Here is a 19,722-nt window from a genome sequence, read left to right as displayed (position 1 = left end):
CTTTTTCTGGAAAATTTTTTGGGAAGTTTGCTCCCAAGTGGCTTAACTCCAGAGTGAGAGCACTTTTGGAGGAGCCTTGAATGGGAGAAGCAGTGGAGGGGCTGGATGCTGGTGGGATGCAGGGCTGCCACCAGGATTTCTCTCCTTCTCAGGAGAAAATTGTTGATGAGCTGCTGGACCCCATGGAAGGGTCCTGAGACTCAAAGTGTGCTCCAGGAAAGCTCCCTGGCTCCTCATTGCTTTTACAAAGCTCATTTTGAATTGAGCAGTCTGGGACAAATGAGTGATGGCACAGGGCAGCGGTGTGACACCGTGGGACTGGCAGCATTTTTTGCAGACATTGAGTTGTTTGCTGTGGGCTGGATGAGCCTGATGGGTCTCGTTGTGAGGAGGAGAGAAAGGCCAGGGCCAGATCCCAAATCATGGAGCAGCTCCGTGTGAGAGGTGGAAACAGCTCTGAGAATTCCTGCTTTCCCAGAGAGTCCTTAGGAATTAGTTATAACCCTGTTACATCGGGTTTGTGCATTTATCTCCCTTTCAGGTTGTCATGTTTCCTTCTGGGCTGTTGGAGTGGTGGGATAGCAGTGAATAACAAATTCTGGGCTTTTCTGGTGCTAAACCTGAGCCCTGAAGTTGATAGTGAGCTCAAAGATGCTCCTTCCAGAGAGTGCAGAAACTCAGTGAGCAAACCCAGCCAGATCCCAGCAAGGCTGACAGCCCACGGTGCCCTTCACCTCATTGTGATGAAAAAATTGAGTTTACAATCATTCCAATAATTTATTGGACCTTATTAATCATTCTAATATTTATTAGAATTTCTATTTTATTTATCATGGGACCTCTGTGGTCACAACACGTGAGTGAGGCACACGTTGGATGGGCTGAGGTTCTGCTCTGCTTCTCCAAGGATCATTCCAAATAATTCCAAAAATCTATTAGACCTTATTAATCATTCTAATATTTATTAGAATTTCTATTTTATTTATTATGTGACCTCTGTGGTCACAACACGTGCGTGAGGCACGGTTGGATGGGCTGAGGTTCATCTGCTCTGCTTCTCCGGGGAGTTGTTCTCCAATATTGATGAAAAAAATTGAGTTTATAATCATTCCAATAATTTATTGGACCTTATTAATCATTCTAATATTTATTAGAATTTCTATTTTATTTATCATGTGACCTCTGTGGCCACAACACGTGCGTGAGGCACAGTTGGATAGGCTGAGGTTCATCTGCTCTGCTTCTCCAGGCACTTGTTCTCCAATACTGATGAAAAAAAAATGAGTTTATAATCATTCCAATAATCCATTAGACCTTATTAATCATTCTAATATTTCTATTTTATTTATTATGTGACCTCTGTGGTCACAACACGTGCGTGAGGCACGGTTGGATGGGCTGAGGTTCACTCTGCTTCTCCAGGGAGTTGTTCTCCAATATTGGGGTGGCTGCAGGGACCTTGATCCTTCCTTTTCCTTCTCCCTCTATCTGGGGCTGGGTTTTCCAGTGGAAAACTGAGTGCGTGGAGCTTTTCCACGCTAATCTTTGGGTGTTATTTCAGTGGCTGCTCCCAGGGAAGCGGACCTGGGTCCCGCATCCCGGGGCTGAGCCGGGTCCCGCGGGGCTCAGAGGTGTAGCATCACCTCCTGGCAGGTTTTCTCTCCCCGCTGCCGGGCTCTTTTCCCGTGTTCAACCTCCCTGCAATGCCCTGGCTAGCAACAGAGGGAAGCAGCAACCCAGGGAACGCTGGAGCGCGGCTCTCAGCAAATCCCACCGGCAATCCTGGATCTCAGCACCAACCCCCTGGTTTGCACTCTTTGGTCTTTTTTTTTCCCTTAGAAACCTGCAATAAATCCAGTGCAGGTCCCTGCTGAGCTGTGCCAGCCGTGCCAAGCATCCCCCACTGCCTCAGCGAGGTGGGAGGGTGTGATGGTGTCACAGGGGTCTGAGGATGAGGGAAGAGACGAGGATCTGACTCCATGCTTCAGAAGGCTTGATTTATTATTTTATGATATATATTATATTAAAACGATACTAAAAGAATAGAAGAAAGGATTTCATCAGAAGGCCGGCTAAGAATAGAAAAGAAGGAATTATAACAAAGGTTTGTGGATCGGACAGAGAGTCCGAGCCAGCTGGGCTGTGATTGGCCATTAATTAGAAACAACCACATGAGACCAATCACAGATGCACCTGTTGCATTCCACAGCAGCAGATAATCATTGTTTACAGTTTGTTCCTGAAGCCTCTCAGCTTCTCAGGAGGAAAAATCCTAAGGAAAGGATTTTTCATAGAAGATGTCTGTGACAGGAGGGATGGAGGATTCCTTGCTGGAATTCTCTTTGCTGCACCCTTTCCCTGGTGGGAGAGGAGATCCCCACTTTAATGAGCAGTTTGGGGTCTCTGCAGGTGATAATCCTCCTGGCTGGAGAGCTCTTGCTGGAGCAAGTGAGGATGAACCCCCCCAGGTGTTCCCTCTGGTGACAGCAGGGAGCTGAGCTGGGCTGTGGCTGCTCCTGAGCTCAGCCCCAGGTGCCATCTGCTCATCCTTGGGCACAGGAATGGCATCCAAGCCACCAGGAATGCTTCCAGAGCAATGCAGAATCAGGCTTTAAGGTTTTCCCTGATTTACCTTTGATTTTGGTGTTGCACAAAGCTCCCACTGCTTCCCACAGGGTGACTTTTCCTTCTGCAGGACCTCACCATCACATCACTATTTTAACATTTTATTTATCACATTTATTTATCACACCACAGTGCTTTCCCAGCTTCCCAAAAAGCCTCCAGCAATCCCTGAAACAGGGCTCCACATGGCACCTCCTTTCAGAGGGAATTAAATCAACACCAGACAAATTTTGGGGAACCCTATTTGTAGGTAAATTGGTTGGTAAATTCTTTACCAACTGCTGGGCTGTCACTGTTGCTGCAGAGGTGATGAGCAGGGATCAGAGTGTCACAGACACATTTTATGAAAAATCTTTTCTTTGGGATTTTTCCTCCTGAGAGGCTGAGAGGCCTCAGAAACAAAATGTAAACAATGGTTATCTGCTGCTGTGGGATGCAACAGGTAGATCTGTGATTAGTCTATGTTAGATGTTTCTGATTAATAGCTAATCACAGCCCAGCTGGCTCAGGCAAAGAGTCTGAGACAGAGCTTTTGCTATCATTCTTTTTTATTCTATTCTTAGCTAGCCTTCTGATGAAATCCTTTCTTCCATTCTTTTAGTATAGTTTTAATGTAATATATATCATAAAATAATAAACCAATAAACCTTATCTCTTCCCTCATCCTCAGACCCCTGTGAACACAGTCACACCTCACCATCACATCACTATTTTAACATTTATTTATCACATTTATTTATCACATTTATTTATCCCACCACAGTGCTTTCCCAGCTTCCCAAAAGTGAAAGCCTCCAGCAATCCCTGAAAAACTTTGGGGAACCAGAGAAAATTTGGGGAACCCTATCTGTAGGTAAATTGATTGGTAAATTCTTTACCAAGCCAGGTGCTTGCTGCTGGGCTGTCGCTGCTGCTGCAGAGGTGATGAGCAGGGATCAGAGCAGCAGGGATGTGCTTTGACAGCACCCACCACCCCAACTTCCCCTTGCACCCCTCAGTTCAGAGCTCAAACACCACGAGAAGCTGGCCTGGCTTTGCACAGCCACAAAGAGTGAAAGGGAACTTCTGCAACGCCCTTAAAATAGTCAGATTTGTTCCCTTTTGAAAACGAGAGCAGCCACGTGGTTAGAGCTGGTGTCACCCCGATGACCACACAGCCGGGGCGGCGCAGAGGTGCTTTCTCCTCGGGAGGAAAAGGCCTGGCTACTTCCTGAAGCTGCTCTGGGCCAGGGAAAGCAGCATGGAAGAGGGGTAAGAGCGCCAGCAGTCCTGTTCTGTCCCCTGCATCGTCTGTTCTGGGCTTCTCTCAGAGCTGCCCGTGGCTCCTTTCGTTTCTCTGTGTGTGTCACACGTGGGGTGAGGAGGGATGGGAGGACATCAGACTCTGCTTTTGGCTGTCCCTGACATGGCACCCGTGGGGAACGAGCCCTCCTGTGCCCTCCTGTTCCCTCCTGTGCCCTCCTGTGCCCCCCTGTGCTTGGGAATTCCTCCAGGCAGGGTGGCTGCGCTTGCTGTGCTTTGTCGAAACTGGCGGGGAAAAGTTCCCTGCTTTCATTTTAACTCCCTCCCCTGCAGCCAGCAGGTCCCCAGCTGAGTCCCAGGGGCCCCAGCTGAGCATCCCTGGCTCGGGGAGCATCCCTGGCTCGGGGAGCATCCCTGGCTCGGGGAGCAGCTGCCCTGCACTGCAGCATCCCTGGCTCAGCCCTGCCCTCAGCAGCTCCCGAGTGTCAGGTTTTCACTATCAGGTGGGATGCTAACACCAGCAAGGGGGAAAGGGGCAGCCAGCTGTGCCTGGGGGTGTCAGCCAGCGCAGGGAAGGGGTGCTGCTGCTGGCAGGCAGAGGCTGAGGGAGGAGGATGATGGTTGCCCAGAGGGGAAGGCAGCACGAGGCTCAAGATGGCTCCGTGAAGCTTCCGGCTGCAGCTGCTGGCTCTGAGAGGCTCTGGGCACACGGGAGAGCTGGGCTGGGCTGCTTTGCTCCAAGAATCCTCCTGCAGGGACAAAGGGAATGGCCTGGGCTGAGCGTGGCTCTGGTTATGATCGTGCAGCAGCATCCAGGAGGGGTTTGGTGACAAAAGGGTTCGTTTTACTGAGCTTGGCTCACCCCTGCCTGCTGCCCTGGCCTGTGGGCACTGTCCCCCACCGTGGGCCACGGGGGTGCCCAGTGCTGTGGTCACTCAGGATGGGCTCTGGAGGGTTCTGGTCCTGAGTGTCCCCCAAAATGGCCCCTGGGGGTCTCTGGCCCTCTGTGTCCCCATGATGGGCCCTGGGGAGCTCTGGTTCTGAGTGTCCCTCATGATGGGCTCTGGTTCTAAGTGTCCTCTGCATTGGGCTCTGCAGGGTTCTGGTCCTGAATGTCCCCCACAATAGTTCTGAGGGTCTCTGGTTCTGAGTGTCCCCCAAAATGGCTCCTGGGGGTCTCTGGTCCTCTGTGTCCCCCATGATGGCTCTGAGGGTCTCTGGTCCTGGGTGTCCCCCACACTGGGCTCTGGAGGGTTCTGGTTCTGTGTCCCCATGATGGTTCTGGGGGAGTCTGGTCCTGAGTGTTCCTCACAATGGCTCTGAGGGTCTCAGGTTCTGTGTGTCCTTCGTGATGGCCCCTGGGGGTTTTTGGTCCTCTGTGTCCCCACAATGGTTCTGGGGGGCTCTGGTCCTGACTGTCCCTCATAATGGGCTCTGATCCTGAGTGTCCCCCACGCTGGGCTCTGGAGGGTTCTGGTCCTGAGTGTCCCCATGACGGCTCTGGGGTCTCCGGTCTTGGGTGTCCCCACAAGGGACCCTGGGGTCCCTGACCTGTGTGTCCCCTGCCACGGGCTCCGGGGCTCTCTGGTCCCTGCTGTGCTGCTGGCAGGGAGTTGGGATTGAGGGATTCCTTGGAGAGCTGCTTTGCTGGAGTGAGATGGCACAGCACAGCGTGGCACGGCACAGAATGACACAGCACAGAATGCACAGCATGGCACAGCACAGCACACAGTGACACTCTGGCAGTGCTAACCCTGCCGTTTCCCTTTCCCCCAGGGTGATCTATCCTCTGTCGGACTCCCCTGCTCTGAAGATGTCCCAGCCATCCCCAGCTGATGAAGGCCCCACCTTTGAGCACCTCTGGAGCTCTCTGTAAGTGGGGTGTGCTCATTCCCCATGGGGCTGTTCAGAGGCAGCAGTGGCTCTGTGACAAACACAAATTTCCTTTTGCATCCTCTGCTTCCCACAGACCCCTTTTCCACCTGGCAAATTTGGCTCCCTGGTTTCAGATTCTGCACAGGGCATTCCATTTGCCACGTCTGTCCCACGGGTAGCAATGCTCCAGGGCAGCATGGGGACAGTGTCAGGGCCAGAGCAGAGCTCCCCTCAAGCTGGGACCCTTAATTCCAAAATTAAGCATCTCCCAGCCCCACCAAGATGTTTGCAAGCCTTCTGGCCTTTGAGCCTCATGCTCTAATCCAGCAAGGGAGAAGGATTGTGCTTCGTTTAATCTTCCTTCCTTGGTCCTCTCACGTAAAGACATCCCAAGGTGACAGATATGCTGCAGTAGCTGGGTGGATTTCCTACATCTACAGCTCTGCCAGGTGGAAATAAAAGCAGAGGATGGAGGAAGAAGTTGGGAAAGGGACGAGGTTTGAGAAAGGGACGAGGTTTGAGAAAGGGACGAGGTTTGGGAAAGGGACGAGGTTTGGGAAAGGGATGAGGTTTGAGAAAGGGATGAGGTTTGGGAAAGGGATGAGGTTTGGGAAAGGGACGAGGTTTGAGAAAGGGATGAGGTTTGGGAAAGGGACGAGGTTTGAGAAAGGGATGAGGTTTGGGAAAGGGACGAGGTTTGGGAAAGGGATGAGGTTTGAGAAAGGGATGAGGTTTGGGAAAGGGACGAGGTTTGAGGGGACTGTGAGTTTCGGGGGGGTGGTGGTGGTGGTGGCACAGGCTGTGCTGGAGAGCTGGGAGATGACAGTGCCCTCACCTCCTGCCCAGGGAACCAGACAGCACCTACTTCGACCTGCCTCCAGCCAACCCCAGCAGCAGCAATGAGGTCTCCAACAGCACAGAGGTCACCATGGACGTGTTCCAGATGAGAGGCATGACTGACTCAGTGATGGTGAGTGTGCTCACACAGCAGGGACGGGCACCTGAACCGGGCACATCCTTGATTTCCCTGCAGAGGTGGGCTGGGGGCTCTGGGGGAGAAACCAACCTTGTTGGTACAGCACTGCTGGCACTGGTGGAGGGTAAATCAATGGCACAAGGGTCAATAAAATCGTGGGTATTTATTGTTAGATAACATCAGTGCAGGCAGCAGCGGGGCCCGGAGCTCCAGGTGAGTACCAGGACAGCAGCAGAGTGTCATTTGCTCCAGGACAAAAGCCATTTGTGAGCTGCTGCAGAGGCAGAACTGCTGGTGGGGCACTCCGTGCTCCCAGCACAGCCCCAGGTCCGTGTTGCTGCCTTTCCTGGCAGAAACCTTTGCTTCTGTCTGAGACAAAGTCTCGGAAAAGCATCGCGGCCGTGCGAGACATCCCGGCCGCTTGGGCATGTCAGGGATGCCCGGGAGCATCCCTGAGGCTGCCCCGGCTCTTAGCTGCATGTCGCTCTGGAAAATCGCTGTTTCCCTCCAGAAGGTCTCTGTTTCCCTCCAGAAAGTCGCTGTTTCCCTCGCCGACAGCTTGCCTCCCCTCCCCCAGCGCCTTTTCCCTCGCTTTCCGCTCGCTTTCCCTCCCTTCCCCGGCCCTTCTCAGCGGGCAGGGGCAGGGCAGAGTGCTGCTAATTGTGCCTGTGCCCCTTGCTGAGCGAGCCTCGCCTTTCCCCTCGCTGCTGCTGTCAGCAAAGCCGGGGCCGGGGCAGCCTGGGGTGAGTGACAAGAAGGGCTCTGGTAACGGGATGCCAACAGCCTGAGGGGAAGGCAAGAGAGGGGAGGGACCACTCAGTCCATGCTGATTCCTGCTGCTCTTGGCACACATCGGTGCCACATCAGTGGTGCTGGTGCTCGGTGGCACTGAGCAGGTCACCCCAGTGCTCTGTCAGGCATCTACCCCTAACTATTGCTGTCTGTCGCTCTAGATCATCCATCCATCCATCCATCCGTCCATCCATCCATCCATCTGTCCCTCTATCCCTCCATTCATCCCTCGATTCATCCCTCCATCCATCCGTCCAAACGTCCATCCCTCCATCCATCCATCCATCCATCCATCCATCCATCCATCCATCCATCCATCCATCCATCCATCCATCCATCCCATCCATCCATCCATCCATCCATCCATCCATCCATCCATCCATCCATCCATCCATCCATCCATCCATCCATCCATCCATCCATCCATCCATCCATCCATCCATCCAAAGACAGCTCCACATCTCCCACACACAGAACTCTCGTAGAGAGAGCCCTGCCTGCTCAGTGCCAGGGTGGGCACCTCATTGTGCTGGTGACAGCTGCCAGCCCAGCAGGTCTCCGGCCCCGTGTGGCTGGAAGAAGCTTTGGGGAGCGGGATCCAGGCAGGTTTGGTGGTGGAGCTGGACCCCTGCTCTCCCTGCAGCGGGAATGGTTGGTATCGCCCAGTCCATCACTGGGCAAGCTGGGGCCTGCCCTGTGCTGTAATGAATAGTCATGAGGGACAGAAGGGGTGGGCCCCGTTTTGTTGTTGGATGCAGCGAGTTGACAGAACTAAGGGAGATGAAAAAAGCAAAAAAAAAAAGCCAACAGACGGCGGCACACGGACGGGTGGCCAGCGCAGCATCCCTGGCGCTGCCCGCCCGGCCCCGCTCCCGCTCTCCTCCCTCCCCGCCTCCCCTCCCTCCCCGGCGGCCGGCCCGACCCCATGAGTCCCGTGGCAGGAGCCTGCCCCGCGCTCCGTGAGCCCCGAGACAACTAAAATGCTCTACATCAGCGACCCGATGCAGCATTACACCACGGTAGGTGCTGCTTGCTTTGCTTTGATGCTCTTCTTTGAGTTATCCTTCACTTCTGAGATACCTGATCTGGCTCTGCCTGGGTGCTGGATGCTCCAGGAGTTGTCCCAGTGCACTCCTGTCCCTGTCCTGCAGCTGCTGGAGGACCTGGAGCTGCTCCAGCCCTGTGTTGGTGCAGGATGCTGCAGCCTCGGCAGGCAGTCGCTGCTGCTCTTGCTTTGCCCCATCTGCCTCTTGCAGAGCCCAAGGTGGGATTTAAACCTCGGGTGCTGGGGGTGCAGGGTCCCTTAGCTCTGTGTGCACAGGTCAGCCTGAGCATCCATCCATAAATCACACCCAAGGTGGATTTAAAGCTCAGGTGCTGGGGGTGCAGGGTTCCTTAGCTCTGTGTGCACAGGTGACCTAGAGCATCCATCCATAAATCACACCCAAGGTGGGATTTAAAGCTCAGGTGCTGGGGCTGCAGGAGCCCTTAGCTCTGTGTGCACAGGTGACCTAGAGCATCCATCCATAAATCACACCCAAGGTGGGATTTAAAGCTCAGGTGCTGGGGGTGTAGGATCCCTTAGCTCTGTGTGCACAGGTCAGCCTGAGCATCCATGCAAGGAGCACCTGGAGGTGCTGGACACCTCCAGCACCACTTTGTCATCCCAGCTGAGCCCACACTGCTCACCTGCCTCACCAGGCAGGCTTCCTCTCCCTGAGTGGAGATCCCTGCGAGGGCAGGGCAGGTGAAGCTGTACCTGTGCTGCAGGTAATGCATTTCCAGCCCTGTCCCCAAGCACTGAGGTTGTTTCCTTAGGGAAAAGGGTTTGTGTCTCTCCCTGGGATTCAGAACCATCCAGCACAGGCACAGGGGGAGTTGGAAATAGAAAGAAATCCCTTCATTCCTGGTTTTACCTTAAGTGTGTTGGTACCAAGCCCGTGTGTCCCATTGTTGGGGCTGTTCCATGGGAGGTGGTTGCTGCAGTTGTGTGAATAATTATCCCTGTGTGTGTATGTACATATTTACACACACAAACACTCCTGCCTTCAATGCGTCTTTTAGGGGAACGTTTCCACAATTTCATCAATTTTGAGCAGAAAGTCTGGGGTTTTGCATCAATTTTGAGCAGCAAGTCTGGGGTTTTGCCCACGCACCTGATTCTGGGTCTCTCCACCAGCAGATTCCCAAAGTCTGGGGGCACTCAGGGTGCTGCCTCCTGCTCTGTGCTAAGGCAGCCCAGCCTGGCAGAGGTGACACCCTGGGTCTCACATCTCACCATGCTTCCTAAGGGAAGGCTTTCTCCCACACAGAGCTCGGGATGCTCCCTTCTGTGGCAGGTCCCCATTCACCTGCCCATTCACAGCCGCAGGCTTCAGCCATGAACGCTCCTGCCTCAGGATGGGAACAAAACAGCTCAGCCCTGATGCTCCTGGATCAGCTGGGCTCTGAGCAGCCCCATCCAGCAGCAATCCCTTTTCCCTTGCTGCTGTTCTCCTGCTCATCCCTCAGCTTTGCCTGTGCCACCTCAGGGGCTCTGCCCTGCCTGCAGTCCCCGCAGCAGCTGCATTTCCCAGTTGGATGGCAAGAGCTTTCCTAACGTGCCTGTTTTGCCAGAGTTTCTCATAAGTTTTTTTCTCCAGATGAAGCCTGGATTAAGGAGAGCTTGGCTTGTCTTTGGCTGGGCTATTTATAGAGCTGTGAGGAGGAATAGAGGGATTTAGGCGCATATTTTAGGGGAGAAAATGGCTGGATGCGTAAAAGCAAGCCAGATCTTGTTCAGCATTCCTCCAGTTAGTCACAGGCTCCAACGACCTTGTGAGAGATGCAGGCAACAGGAGAACTTTCCTGGAGAAGGATGATTGCCTTTAAACCATTCCACATCGAAGAGGGCTGGGTGAGGTTGGGATCCCAAGTTAAAACACGTTTCCTGATTCCTGAGCCGTGAGCCTTGCAGCCCTTTGGAGAAGGCTGAGCCTGCTGGCTGTGCCCACAGCTGCTTCATGGCTCTTGGCTTCCCAGAGGTGCTGGGGACAGGGACAAGAGCAATCCAGAGGGATTGTGTCCCTGCTGCGATGCCAGGAGCCAGGGTGACACATGGCAATGCACCCGACACTGTGCATGGTCACCAGCACTGCCACAGCCTCTGCGGCTGCAGGGTGAGAGCGATTCAGGAATTGCAGATTTCTGGGGGAAAAAACCAACCTGGGAATTGCAGATTTCTAGGGGAAAAAACGCAGGAATTGCAGATTTCTGGGAAAAAAAAAAAACCAAACAAACTGGGAATTGCAGATTTCGGGGGGGAAAACCCATCCCCTGAGCAATTCAGGAATTGCAGATTTCTGGGGGGAAAACCCAGGAATTGCAGATTTCTGGGGAAAAAAAAAGCCCATCCCCTGAGCAATTTGGGGATTGCAGGTTTCTGGGGAAAAAAAAAAAAAAAACGGGATTTGCAGATTTCTCGGGGAAAAAACCCCGGGAATTGCAGATTTCTGGGGGAAAAAACCTTGGGAATTGCAGATTTCTGGGGGAAAAAACCCTGGGAATTGCAGATCTCTGGGGGAAAAAAAACCATCCCCTGAGCAATTCGGGAATTTTAGATTTCTGGGGAAAAAAACAGGGAATTGCAGATTTCTGGGGAAAAAAAAAACGGGAATTGCAGATTTCTGGGGGAAAAACCTATCCCTGAGCAATTTGGGAATTGCAGATTTCTGGGGGGAAAAAAACAGGAATTGCAGATTTCTGGGGGAAAAACCCATCCCCTGAACAATTCAGGAATTGCAGATTTCTGGGGGAAAAAAAATGGGAATTGCAGATTTCTGGGGGGAAAAACCTGGGAATTGCAGATTTATGGGGGAAAAACCCATCCCCTGAGCAATTCAGGAATTGCAGATTTCTGGGGGAAAAACCCCAAGAATTGCAGATTTCTGGGGAAAAAAAAATGGGAATTGCAGATTTCTGGGGGAAAAAACCTATCCCTGAGCAATTTGGGAATTGCAGATTTCTGGGGGGAAAAAAACAGGAATTGCAGATTTCTGGGGGAAAAAAACCCAGGAATTGCAGATTTCTGGGGGAAAAAAACCCGGGAATTGCAGATTTCTGGGGGAAAACCCCATCCCACTTCATCTGAGAAACAGTTGTATTTGAGTCTGATTTTCTAAGGAAATGCTAAGATTTCTTTAGCCACACGGCTCTTGGGAATGTCGCTGTGCTTGGGCTGCGCCTGTGGGTAAAGGAGCTGTCAGCTCTTATTGGAAGAATCTGACAGTAATTGATCAGAAGAGGAATAAGGAAAAAATTGTAAAAAGTCATGATTTGGTCCAACAGGTCTGGAATAAGAGCCAGGACCTGCCTAAGTGGGTCTGTTTGCCCTGTGACTTTGCTGCAGTGCTGTGCATCACAGCCTCCTGCTTTGTAGGTTTGAGGTTTTGCCCAAATTAGAGCTGGGAGCAGCCATCCCGCTGGGAAACCAGCTACAAACCACTGCTCAGGGCTCAGGGAAGCACTCCCAGGAGCAGTCGGTGGGTGTGTGTAAGTGACTGGTGAACACACCAGGACAGGCTGGAAAAGAGGTTGGGAAATGGGGAATGGCCGTGGTGATGGAGCAGTGTCATGGCCAGGGACTGGTGCTCACCTTGAGGGTGGCTTCGCCGAGCTGTGACACTCTGGCTGCTGGAAGGGACAGAGCCCTGCGTGCAGGACAGGGCTGTCCCTCCCCACCTGCAGCGGGACATCTCCCACACCTGAGCAAACCCCACCGCATCCCTGCCCTCTCCCCACTGCCAGAAGCGTGGCTTTCCCGAGGCAGGTGCTCCAGAAATCCGGGTTTGGGGCACCTCGCTCGGGTGATTTAAGCACACGGGTTCCATCCCTCACACAAGTGGCGACCTGTCAGAAAAGCCGAGCCACCCAGACCAGCTCCTTTGACTCCCCTCCCGCACGCTGGCCCTTTAAGGAGGCTGTAACAGGACACCCCAGCCCTGCAGAAAGGTGCCTGAGGTTTCCCCGTCTCTAAACTGGCTGGTGTTTTCTTTTTTTTTTTTTTTCCCTCCTCCCCTTTTCCCTTCCTCCAGTCCCAGTTCAATTTGCTGAACAGCAGCATGGATCAGAGCATCGGCAGCAGAGCAGCCTCCACCAGCCCCTACAGCTCCGAGCACACCTCCAATGTCCCAACGCACTCGCCCTACTCGCAGCCCAGCTCTACCTTCGACGCTATGTCCCCGGCGCCCGTCATCCCCTCCAACACCGACTACCCTGGTCCCCACCACTTCGAGGTGACCTTCCAGCAATCCAGCACCGCCAAATCAGCCACCTGGACCGTGAGTTTTGCTCTTCTGCCTTGGCTTGGGGAGATGCTCAGCGCGGCCGAGCGGGTCCTCACCGCCAGCACCCGAAGTGGTGGCGGTGGGGAGGTGACACGGGATGCAGCCACCACTGATGGAGACTTCGCGGGCACAGGTGGCGGCCCTGGGAAGGGAAGCGTGCTGGAAACATCCCTGCTTGCTTTCCAAGGGGTTTCTCCCAAAGGGGTGTGAAGGACAGCGGTTGGATGTCACTTGTCTCGTGGCGGTTCCCTAAATTGTGGGTAAATGTTCTCCGTCCCGGGGAGGTACCTGCTTTGCTCCCACGGTGTTTCCCGGCGTATTTGCCAGCGGGTGCTGTCAGAGGCGAGGCCGTGGGTGAGAGGGACCTTTGCTGGTGTCTGCCGGCACTGTCCATAGCTGTGCTGTGAATGCCGTTTACAGCTGTGCTGTAAAATGTCATTTACAATCCTTCTCCATCCCGGTTTAGAGGAGTAACTTAATCCCTCCAAGTCACAGCAAATAACCGAGCAGCATTTTAAGCGCAGCAGGTTTCGATGCCCGCAGGGGTGGCTGCACAGCCCCCGCTGTCCCTCGGGAGCGGGGATGCAGGTTTGCTCCTCGGCACGGGACAGCTGTGCGAGCAGGCACCCAGGAGCCGGGCAGAGCACAAAAAGCTGCTCTGCTTTTTGTGGCAAAAAGTCCTAAATTCTCAGCCCTGCTGCTGGCTCAGCGTGGCATTTTTAAGGATTTGTGGGCAGTGGCACAAGTGTGAATCCCATAGGGCCTCTGAGGGAGCTGCTGACCGTGCTCCAGCGGGTTTTCTCCTCCGGGAAGCACTGGCAGAGCAGCAAGGTTGGGATGGGACCACTGACACCCCTCAGGAACAGCAGAATTCCCTCCGGGGAACATTGCGGTTTGACATTGTCATGGAACGGGCAGAGCAGCCCAGCGGTATTTAAGCCCCGGGTGTGACAATGACCTTTGTTTGAGGAGGGTGACGTGTTTGATTGCCAATAGAGTCCCTCCTGCGGGAGACAGAGAGCACCTCGGATGCTGTCGTGCAGGGACACCCCGGGCAGCGGCCGTCGGGATGCTCCCGGCTGTGCTGGGGAGGATGCGGGACAGGGACGGGCTCCGGCAGCTCCGCTGCGCCGGGGCCGTGCCCTGCCGAAACCAATGGGTGCTACAGTGGGAAAGCAGCAGCGATCGGGCGTTTGAAATCAGAATTCCCGGCTGGTGCAGTCCAGCAGCTTCTCCTGGTGCTTCACAGGACCGGGGACTCGGGACAGCGCCGTGGTTGAGCGCCCTGCCCTCTCAAGGGTGGTTAAATCTCCGCTCTTCCCACTTTCTCCCCTTGCGGCATTTCATTGGGAAGTGAGTAAAGCGGAGGTCCTCGGGCAGGATGCGATTCCAGCCCGCTCCTGTCCCTGCTGGGGGATGGATAACTCCTGTCGGCCGCAGGTAAAGCTGCACAGGACCTGCCCAGGGCAGGGAGGCATTCCCATCCTAAAGCGTCCCAATGGAAACCGAAACCAGGCACTGCAGCGTGCGCTGCCCCGGCACGCAGGGATGGGGGCCAGAACGTGCCCGGTGCTCGCTTGCCACTGTCCCCAGCTAGGAGCGGGACGGTTTTGGGGTGGAGCAGACCCAGTGCAGCAGGGCTCCCCTCCTTAGAGCCATCCCATTCCCCGGGATCTTTCCACAGCTCTAAAGGGAGCTCAGGCTGTCTCGCATCACCCTGTGCTGACTGTTCTCCTGTAGCTGTGTCCCGCTGGGAGCTCGGCTCACCAGGACAGGATGTGGCTGTTTTTCCCAAGCCTTTGTGGGAGTTCAGGGCAGGCAGTGCCACACGATTTCCTCCCAGCCTCGGGGGAGCAGCTGGACCTGGGAGCTGCCCGGAGAATGGGCTCATTCCAGGGGTGGCTGGGAGCATCTCTGGAGGATGCACCCACCCACGGCTGCAATGAGGGGTCTTGGGAAGGATCCACAATGAGGATTTGAATGCCTGAGGTGACCTAAACACTTGGGAGGACACTCAGAGGTGTGTGGCCCTCTGAGCCACAATGCTGGCATGGCTGCATCCCCCAGAGCAGGTTGGCTGCAGGGCCAGTGCCCACCTGCACTGGGGCTGAGCCTGGTGGAGAGCAGCAGTGGGTTGGCAGCATCTGGCACCCTGGAGAGCACAGGGGATGTTTCATTTGCAGCAGTGAGTCCTGCAGGATTGCCAAGGCGGGTGCAGCATGTCCAGCTTGCCAAGGTGCCAACATGAGAAATGGTCCTGCTGCAGTGACAGCTGGTGTCACTCCCTGTCCTCCTGGTGTCCTCCTGGTGTTCTCATGGCTGGGGCTGTCACAGACATGGTCAGGGCTGGAAGATGAGGCCAATGCCTTCCTCCAGCTCATTGTGAGCTCTGCAGTGCCACTGCCACACCTGAGAGTTCATCCTGGCTTAATGGAGAAAGGAGCTCAGCAAAACAAATGTGTTTTATGTTGTCAATGAATTCACAAATAACACTGTGTGAGCCTCCACACGAGCTGGGAACACACACCCAAGGTAAGGAAAAGCCATTGGGGAATGCAGGGAAGGGAAGGGAAATGTCTGGTCAGCAGAGCTGGGGACAGAAAGGGACATTTGACAGAGCAGTGATGGCCACACCAAGCACAGCAGCACCAACCATCCTGGTGCTCTGCTTTGGGGCAGCCCTTGGGAAGAACCAACCCAGCCTGTTCCTCCTGGGGAAGCCTCGTGGCTTTTGGATACCCTGAGCTTTGCTGCACCCAATAATCCATGCCAGGATGGTTGAGCAATTGCCACCAAGCACTGACCACAAGCTGGGCAGAGCCAACACTCTGGGCAGCATTTTGGATCAGCGAGGGCTCTGCTGCACTGGAAGGAGCCTCAGCTGAAGGTCTCTTGCAATCTGGGGTTGAATCATGGAGGATCTGACCACAGAGGAAAGGACAGCCCGTGAGCAGGCAATGCCAACACAAATGGTTCGTGTGAGTCATCTTGTCAAAAGTTTTGGCATCATTTTTTGATATAGTCACGAGCTTTGGTTGATGGAAGTGTGTAGCCCAGTGGCCTCCTGGTTTTGAAGGGTTTTGACTTGAATCCCTCTGGGAGATGTGGCATTACCCATTCTCCCTCACTGAGAGCTCCTAAGGACCAGGTGAGCTGGCCCCTGTAGGGTGCTGGACGAGCCCTTGCTCTGCAGGGCTGGGCAAATCAGTGTCACCTGGGCAGGGGTGTCCCCAAGCCCTTTCCATACATGGTGCTCCTGCCCACACTTCAAACCCTCTATTGACAAAACAGACATGGCCTGGGAGGGAGATGTGAAGAAAATGAACAGTTTGTCACATGCCTTGTAGAGCAATACCACAGAAATGTTCTGCATGAAGTTCCCCCCAAGAAGGGCAAGGGGGCTCGATCATGGTGTGCCCAGGAGATGGTTCCTGATAGCAGCCAGTTCTTTAATCTAATAGCAAAAGACATAATGAGATCCAGCACTTGGAAGCTGAAGCCAGGCAAATTCAGACTAGAAACAAGGAGGTATATATTTATTTTTTTTTTAGCAGTGAGGATAATTAACCATAGGAACAATTTAGCAAGGAATGTGGTGGATTCTCCCAACTCCTGAAGGATTCAAATGAGGAGTCTGCATATCTCTCCAGAGATAAGATGTGCTTTAGCAGACACCCCTGACTCAATGCAGGAGGAGGAGGAAGGGGTCTGAGGGTAACAGTGGGACCAGAACGTCATTAGGGGTCTGAGGGTAGCAGTGTGGGCAGTGAGAGCAGCACATCATCGGGGGTCTGAGGGTAACAGTGGGACCAGAACATCATCAGGGGTCTGAGGGTAGCAGTGTGGGCAGTGGGAGCAGAACATCATCAGGGGTCTGAGGGTAGCAGTGTGGGCAGCGGGAGCAGAACATCATTTGGGGTCTGAGGGTAGCAGTGAGGGCAGCGGGAGCAGAACATCACCAGCTGCTCTCGCTTGCTTCAAAATGCCAATTTTCTAATTTTAGAAAAGAGGTGAATGGAGAAGCCTTGGGACTGACATTACCCATCTCTGTCCTGGCAGAGGCACTCTGAGCAGTGACGGGTGACATTGGTGTCCCCAGCCCTGGACAGCAGCATCCGCGCCGCCCATCCCGTGGGAAGCCCTCCAAGCTGCTCCCACCTCCCTTTTCATTTTTAATGGCCTTCTTATCGCAGAGAGCAACGGCCAGATGCCAAAAATAAGCTTTTCCCTGCGGGTTGGGAGCCCCCCTCGGGCAGGTAGAGCCCCGGGAGCTGCGGCACGGCAAGCCGGGGCACGCCGGCATCCTGCCCAGCCCCGGCGGCACCGCGGCCCCGCTGCCCGGCGCTGCCCGGACACGCTGCAGCCGCAGCAGCCCATCGCCGTGGTTTTCTCGCCGCAGCCCCTCGCCACGCCAGCCAGCTGGTAACTGACGGATAATTAGGATTTTTCTCAAGTCGGGTTGGCGGCGGAGCGCTGTTCGCATGTGCCAGAGCTGCGGAGGTGTTAATGGGGTCTTTGGCTTCCCGCGGCCAGGACGTGGGGGCTCGACTCGGTGTGGGGCTCCTGGAGCCGGGGGGAGATGGACAAACCCCCGAGCAGGCAGGCAGGGAGGGTCTCTGATATATCCATGGAACTACACCCGGGGTCGTCTTGTTGCTGTTTCGGGGAGAAAAGAGCCTGCGAGGGGAAGGCTGGACAGGAGGAGAGCTGCTCCTGCTCCCGTGGATGGCTGCCCAGCAGTCACCCACAGCGAACCAGGCTGCATGGCAGTGCCCAGCCAGTGGGAGATGGCAGCGTGGAGCTGGGTCCACTTGCTTGATAGATCTTGCAGCTGGAGCATGAGCACAGGGGAGCTGAAATGCTTTCTCTGGTCCTGACTGAATGAGGAGAATGGGAGGCAGGTTCTGCCCTTGCTGGTCACTGTCTGTGGCTTTTTGGGGTAGAGGTAGATATGAAGAGGAGGGAAAATTCTTCAGGAGCATCTCTGTACCACAAACCCCCTCTGCAAATTCTGTTGCCTTCCCATATCCCAGGGAGGTTGCTGTCCAGCAGCCATGGCCTGGAGATGATTTGGGCAGAAACAGCTGGGGACACCCTGAGTAGCTGTGCAGATGAGCGTGGATATTTTGGCGTGCCAGAAGCAGGAAAGCAACCTCAGCACCAGCCTGCTCCAGAGCCCATCGAAGCCAACCACTGGAGGCTTTCCACCAGCTCTCTCGGGGTGTGGATGAGGCTCCAGGAGCTGCAGACACAATGGAATTAAGAAAAAAGGCAAAGGAATTCGGTGTGTGATGTTCCAACACGATCCCGCTATCAGTTCCACTATCTCGAACGTGTCTGGTATGCACAGGTCAAGGGAATGGCTTCCTGGCAGTGCTGCTCCATGGGGAGGGCAAAGCTCCCTGGCAGGAGAGGTGGGAGAGGGCTGGGAGCCCTGATCTCTGCTGCATGGGAGGGGGAGAGGATGCTGGTGTGCCCTTGGCAAACCCACACGCTGCCCGTGCCCACCCCAGGCAGTGGCTGAGAGAGGGCAGAGGGGCAGCCCCTCCTGCATGGCACAGCCCTCCTGGGATGCTCCAGAGCCCGTGGTTTCCCCCTAAATCCTGCTCTTGCTGTGCTGGTTTTCACATTTCCTTCCCAGCAGCAACTCCCAAGGCCAACTCAGCCTCCTTTTCCCTTCCCTCTCCTCCCAGCCTGCTCCCTGCACCCTTGGCAGTGTGAAGTAGCCTCCTTGCTGGATTTGTGGCTTCCTTTTTTGAGTGGGAGGGAGCTCCAGGCTTGGCTTGGACGGGGGATCCGAGTATCCACCACACAGAGGGAGTCAGACCTACCAGAAGAGATTAAACCCTCAGAGTGCCAGCGCTGGATCAGCAGTGAGTGAGAGAGATCCCCGCTGGAAGTTATTTTAAGGATGTGCTCACTGGGGAAGGCAGGGAGAGGAGTCCTTTGGGGATGAACCAAGGAATTTTAATTAGCAGCAATGGCATGCTAATTAAGGTAGAAGAACACAGGCTGGAGCACAGGGAGCCTCCTTGTGCTGTTCTGCTGCAGGGCCCCAAGACATCAGCGGTCTGTAGGGCTGGGGGACCTGTGGGGGGCAGAGCTGATGATGGCTGGGGTGATCAGGGGGCTCTGCTGAGTGCCTTGAGACCCCTTGTGCTGGGCACAGCTGGTGGTGGCTTGGTATCACCCCAAGGCATTGCTGCCATGGGACTGGGACCACAGAGAGGTGAGTGTTGGGCCATCCCTCATGGCCATCACCCCAACCCATCACTGCTGTGGTGCAGGGACTGGAGACATGGGGAGATGGGTTTTGGGGAATCCCTATGGCCATCACTTCATCATTATTGTGGCACAGGGAATGGAGACATGGGGAGATGGGTTTTGGGGCATTTCTTATGGCCATCACCCCAACCCATCATTATTGTGGCACAGGGAATGGAGATGTGGGGAGATGGGTTTTGGGGCATCCCTATGGCCATCACCCCAATCCATCACTGCTGTGGTGCAGTGACTGGAGGCACAAGGAGGTGAATTTTGGGACATCCTTTATGGCCATCACCCCAATCCATCACTGCTGTGGTGCAGAGACTGGAGGCACAGAGAGATGCGTTTTGGGGCATCCCTATGGCCATCACCCCAATCCATCAGCACTGTGGTGCAGGAACTGGAGGCCCAGGGCACCAGGGTGCCTCTTACAGCCATCCCCAGGGCAATATCCCCCTGTTCAGCCCACCTGTGTGCTGGACAGGTCCCTCAGGCCCTGCTGGACACTCCCCTCTCCTCTCAACCACCAGCCGTACTCAAACCTGGCTCGTAGTAAATGAGCAACAAAGTAGCTCAGGGAGGAATTTCCAGCTCAGTGAGGAGTTTACAGGCTGGTGATTA

General features: G+C 54.6%; 1 protein-coding gene across 2 annotated transcripts in view; it reads left to right on the top strand.

Moving 5' to 3' along the window:
* The first annotated feature begins 3,806 nt into the window (after nt 1-3,806).
* Nucleotides 3,807-19,722, top strand: part of TP73 (tumor protein p73) — a 31,316-nt gene continuing 15,400 nt past the window's right edge. For both annotated transcript variants that reach the window (XM_030963713.1, XM_030963714.1), the window contains exons 1-4: nt 3,807-3,876; nt 5,644-5,739; nt 6,589-6,712; nt 12,583-12,828. In XM_030963713.1, coding sequence (XP_030819573.1) covers nt 3,866-3,876; nt 5,644-5,739; nt 6,589-6,712; nt 12,583-12,828 — 477 coding nt within the window. In that variant the 5' untranslated portion in view covers nt 3,807-3,865. The remainder of the gene's footprint in view (nt 3,877-5,643; nt 5,740-6,588; nt 6,713-12,582; nt 12,829-19,722) is intronic.

The sequence above is a fragment of the Camarhynchus parvulus genome, chromosome 21 (genome assembly GCF_901933205.1).
Source record: "Camarhynchus parvulus chromosome 21, STF_HiC, whole genome shotgun sequence".
In the NCBI taxonomy this organism is placed as follows: domain Eukaryota; kingdom Metazoa; phylum Chordata; class Aves; order Passeriformes; family Thraupidae; genus Camarhynchus; species Camarhynchus parvulus.
This window is presented reverse-complemented; position numbering and strand designations above follow the sequence as displayed.